General features: G+C 44.4%; 1 protein-coding gene across 1 annotated transcript in view; it reads left to right on the forward strand.

Annotated features, from left to right (window-relative positions):
• Nucleotides 1-3,355, forward strand: part of LOC104497181 (chromosome unknown open reading frame, human C2orf40) — a 5,572-nt gene extending 2,217 nt beyond the window's left edge. The window contains exons 3-4 of the mRNA XM_010140397.1: nt 1,090-1,247; nt 3,194-3,355. Coding sequence (XP_010138699.1) covers nt 1,090-1,247; nt 3,194-3,355 — 320 coding nt within the window. The remainder of the gene's footprint in view (nt 1-1,089; nt 1,248-3,193) is intronic.
• The last annotated feature ends 2,240 nt before the right edge of the window (nt 3,356-5,595 follow it).

The following is a 5,595-nucleotide window of genomic DNA, read 5'->3' on the forward strand; positions in this document are numbered from 1 at the left end:
CAACTCATGTATCACTTGTACCTCTTGGATCTCCTTCCTGCTGCAGTCCTTTGTCTTCCCCCATGAGTCTGCCTAGCTCCTACTTCAATGTTTTTCGCATCTCCACCTGACTGCCCTGTCTGCCCCAGCCTCTTCCCTCGCATCCTGTGAAAACCCCATCCACAATCATGTTCCTGGTCTCTCCGTCACTGCAATGAACATTCGGAAGCCAGGATGTTCCTCCTGCTTCTTGTTTCATGTGAAGACCAAACAACATGCCACATTTTATCACTTCCATGCACGGCAGGGGGCTAGCCAGTCCTCACATCTGTACCTTCAGAGGTACATAAATTCCTCCAGCAGTCACAGCAAACTGCCTGCCTCTTATGCATGGGGCAAGCCAGCTGGCACGTCTGGATCTGGCAGGCTGAGGGCATTCCCATGCATCCACCAAGCCGTATGCTATGAAGACATGATGGGCTTTTATTTTCAGACATATAGGGCATTTAGTAGCACTCATTATTGAAAATCTACTTTTTTTACACAACAGATTAAAAAATCTTTTCTTTTTATGTGTGCCTCCTGTCACTCTGGTAAGTTGTATGTGTTTCTCCAGCTTCTTCAGGATTTTAAATTTCACCTCTTGTCTCCATTCCCATTTCTGCAGCAGCAGCAGCATGCAGAGGCCAGTTTCCTGTTCTTTCCTCAAAGCACAAACTCATTGTGTATATGCTCTTCAGGTTTGGGTTTATTTATTTAAATTCCTCACGTAACTTCTGTCCTTGAGCTCAGAACAGCTTTTCAAAAATCCAAGAGGATGAGGGTAGCTAAGAAATCCTATTACACTGATGATTCCTGGGTTTATTACTGTATCGTGTAATGATATACTGCTGCCATACGCATCGCACTGCCAAGCACAAAGGTGACAGCATGATGTGAGAAATTTTTTCTCACTTGCTGCAAGCAGTACACTTCAGGCTGACTGAAAATTTCCTGGCATGGCTTTTGGGGGGGGGGGGGGGAACTTATTACACCCGCTTAAAAAATACGTGTGAGTTGTGTAAAAATTTCCGGGTGGTGTTTTGGGGGGGGGGGGGGAATTAATTTCAGCCCCTGTTGCCATGAAGCCTGAGGTGTCAGTGAAAGAAACGGCAGCCAAGGAGTTCCTAAGCAGCCTGAGACGCCAGAGGCGCCAGCTGTGGGACAGAAGCCAGCCCGACGTGCAGCAGTGGTACCAGCAGTTCCTGTACCTGGGATTCGATGAGGCGGTGAGTATAAGGCTTTCACAGGCTGGTGGGGCTTCAGAGTGAGCAGCTGTGAGCATGGATATACAGCCATGGGGGCACCCAGGGAGAAGCTGCCCTGCTTCTGTTCACAGATGGTGGCAATTTCTTTTTTTAAACTAGTAAATGCTGCACAAAAATACTAGCTCCGTGATTTGTTAGAGATTTCTTCATTATCTTTTTAATAGAGGAAATGACATTCAAGTCTTGCGTGGAGCTCGTGTCTGCTACCAAACTTAAGCTTAATAAATTGCAAATGGATGTATAAACAAAGTTTACTTTGAGAAACAGGCGGCCAGACCCAAAGCAATCAATCGTTATTTCAGGAAATTAATTTGGCAGCCTCAACGTAATCAATTTGCTTTTAAACACGCTGAGAAGTCCACTCCAAGCTGGTCATGACTGGCAGTCCTCAGCGAAATTGCACTAACGTTACCATCCTTAATGGATGTGAGTGCCTCCACGGTGCAAGCAGCTCCTGACCATGGCGAGCACCAACAGCTGGGCCTCGACTCCAAACGGGAAAGGAAACCCATTTGATAGCGGGCAGCTAACCTCCCTTCAAATGAGAAGGATACATTTTTAAAAAAGAAAAACAGTTAATTTGTAAAAGCGCAGGAGTGGAATCCGGAGTTCCCAGCTCTGCACGAAACTCTACTAAATACATGATGAAATAGGGAGAAAAACGTTCATTTAGTTGCAGTCCCACGTGTAGAATAATTTCTGCATTAATAAGCAGTAAAAATAGTTATAGATGTTGAATTCTTGGCTTGTGTCAGCTGCATGAATACATTTAATGAGATTGCATTGGCACAGGCAAGCTGGAGTACGTTTTGGACTCTCATGCTATGTGGATGGCTTAGAAGATGAATACACTCATTTTCAAAGCTGGAACAATTAGAAAAATAATCCTTTGCTCGGACTGAAATAATGAAGGATACATTCTTTGTTGCTCCTGGGCATTACGCAGATAAAAATGACTTCTTAACAGCACGGCTCTATCCCCCTCCCTCCTCCCGACAGCAACAGGAAAACCAGAAAAAGTGGTTTTATGCTTCAGAAACTGAAGGCTGGGGCAAAATACTAGGAGGTGACAAGGACAAACCATGCAGATAACAGGAATTCTCCTCTGAGTTCCTGTGTTCGTTTCAAAAACTGAAATGAGGCCTGTTGTGGGATACAATGAATCCACTTAGTAAGTTTTCTTGAGTATTAAGACACAGTTTTAACAATGAAATAACTGTTTGTTCCAGCAAAGGACTTAGGCCATACTTACCCTTTGTGTATTTTGCAAAACTTTTTTTTTTTCAACTCTCAGCCAAAAATATTTCCAAGGACTCATTCAGATGGAAAGGCTTTGACTTGGCAAGTATTTGATACCCTTGCAGACAGTTTTTCCTCTGCTGTTGTGAGCAGAATTGAACTGCTTCCTGCACTTCCATAGCCGGAAGGCTGTGCTGTACATTCGTTTTTATCCACGCAAAATGAGAATGAAAGATCATGGGCATAAAGCAAAAGCCTGTTGCACCCACTTTGACTCAGGGACATCAGGACAGCAGAGAAGCAAACCTTTAGATTTTGAAGTATGTAACGTTGGCATGTTTTTATAGCCCACAACTGAAAAGGTAGAAATATTAAAGGTGCTCCGTGCACGTTTTGGTTGCGGGTGTTCTCAGTTTAAGGACTTTACAATGGGCAGAGGGTGTGGGTCCCAGGTGGGTCTGGGCAGGACGATTTTTGCACTCAGGACCCTGATAATTTCATAGGTACAAGTCACAAGACCCCTTGGATCTAAAGATGTCATTTTGACAAATACGTAAAGGATCTCAGTTTCTGAATGAGACAAAAGGGGCCTCTTGCATCGCTTTTGTTTCACTCACTTCATTGTAAAGTTTCAAGCTTGGAAAGCAAGTGTTTTCTTTTTTTGGCAGAAATTCGAAGATGACATCTCCTACTGGACAAGTTTAGGGCGTGCTCGTAATGAATACTATGGTGGATACTACCAGCACCACTACGATGAAGATTCGCCAATTGGCCCACAAAATCCACACACCTTCAGGCACGGAGCGGGTGTCAACTATGACGATTACTAATGCCATGTATCCTACTATAGCTGGTGCCTGTAGGGCTGCGTTGGGTGAGGGCGAGTCCTCTTCTCAGTCAGAATGACCCTGCTTTCTTTCTAGTCGTGTAAAACAGCAAGAGTAAAGGAACTGCCAGACTTTGAAGAAAGCAACATGACTTTTTAAAATTACCTTTACTTAGTAGTGCACTACATATAAAGTGCTATAGAAATAAAGCTTTTTGATAAAACAAAGAGGTTGCCATTATTTAGTGGAGTTCGAAACAGCAAGTTTCATGCCAACTGTATTCCTACAGATTCCTTTTTAAAGAGCTTTTTCATTTGCTTTCCTACAATCAATTGCAAAATTACATTATATCATCATTTGGCATGTTGAATACATAATATAAGCCAATACATGTCAGACGTGCCTGCTCATTTCAGATTTGCATCAACAAATAAATCCAATTATTCTTGGGGGAGAAGAAAAAACCCATTCAACTGAGATGCTGCCTTATTGCCTGCTTGTTGCTGTTTCCATACCTACGGCACAGAGCCCTCCAAACGTGTGTGACACGGCACTTCTACAGTTCCTGCTGGGGCAAGGACACAGACGTTCACAAAAGCTAAATTCAGTGCAGAGGAGCTCACTTACCTGCAAAGTCTGTGAAAGGAAAGGATTCTCCAGGGAAAGGACTCAATCCAGCAGCCTGACTTCAGAGTAATTGCTGAGAGGCAGAGCATCTAACCCGAGTGGCCCCAACCCCTCCCAGGAACGATAACCCAAAGGTTATCTTTGATGAATACTCCCCTTTGTGCCTTTTCCACTTGGCTGCGAGCTTTCAATCTAGCTTGAAACGGGGAATAAAATAACAAACTAAGCTATTTAAAATGAAATTAGTATCAGATAGACCCAACACACTCCCCAGACTTACTTTCCTACCTTGAAGTTCCCTCTATCCCCGATTCATATAGGAATCTATACATATTAGGCTGACCATTAGAATGTATCAGAGACCGGGCGTTTGTTAATGAAGTATGGTGGTTTGAAAGGGGGGTGGTGGGGGGGGTTATGTAAGAACTCTGAAATACAACCAACTTTTCTATCGCAGCAGCATCAGCCATGCTGCTGCTTCTCTTACTACTGTAGAGACAGTCCTCATGCAGACCTAAGCCTACAAAGATTTCAGCGGTCAGGGACTTCTGGAGGAGCTTGGTGGGGGAAAACACTGCTGGAGCTTTGCTGGAAGGGGTCGGTGTAGAAGGCTGTCTGCTCCATGACCTGCAGCTGAAGAATCAGGATAAAGAGAGAGGAAATGTGCACTGCAAACTATAGCGGTCGGAGAAGACGGCACAGATGCTTTAGCTGTCTTGTCATCTTGACGCGTGGAAAAACTCCGCAATCAAAATTGATTGTGAAGCAGGTCTGTTTATTGTGATTTCAGCTCTACAGAGTTGGGTGCAGCGAGGGTCAGGTACCCTAAGGATGCTTGCACACCACGCCGTAGCTTTGGCCTCTTATTTAAAGCAGTAAAACGTACATATTCAAAAGATTGCTCAACCGCCTGGTACATATGTATTAGACTATCCCGCTCCTGATGTAAATTAGGTCTCCTCCCCTTTGCACATGCGCAGTCCTCTTTCATGTTACAGGTCACACAACGTCATGCATCGCATGTCTCATTAACTCGGACTTACGCCTCCCCTGGGAGGAGAAAGTAATACTCAACAGTCTATTAAGCAGGCGCAGTTCGGGGAGGGCTAGTCATTATCTTTTCCTGTCGATGACTCAGATCCAGTTAAGCGACATCCTCCCTCGTGGCTGTAGAGACAATACTCCTCTCCTCTTTATCTTGTCCCAAACAATGAGGCATCAAGTGATAAGACCCTCTGCCTAAACCTTGCATTCTTCAAGTGAAAAAGGGCACTGGTGAGCAAGGGCGGGACGTAACACTTTGTTTCCTCTGTTTACCTAGAGGCTTTGAGCAACTCAAAGGCAGGCAAAAGCATTTTTAGCAAAGTTAACTAATATTCAAACCTGTGGATATTTTTCTACTTTCCCAACTCAGTCTAAGGCTTACAAGAAATTCCCAAAGCACGGCTCACGGTAACACCACCCTTTACACTTCATTTACTTCTCTCTTCACCCAAAGCCTCTGTTGTGTGATGGACTGGTGTTGAGGAGAGGCAGCCCAGCCCTATCTCGCTTCCTGCAGGAATGGTTCTGGGGAAACAGCTTTTTGTGGGTGGAACCAAAATGAACAAACATGT

This window comes from Buceros rhinoceros, unplaced genomic scaffold (assembly GCF_000710305.1).
Source record: "Buceros rhinoceros silvestris isolate BGI_N320 unplaced genomic scaffold, ASM71030v1 scaffold31947, whole genome shotgun sequence".
Classification (NCBI taxonomy): Eukaryota; Metazoa; Chordata; class Aves; order Bucerotiformes; family Bucerotidae; genus Buceros; species Buceros rhinoceros.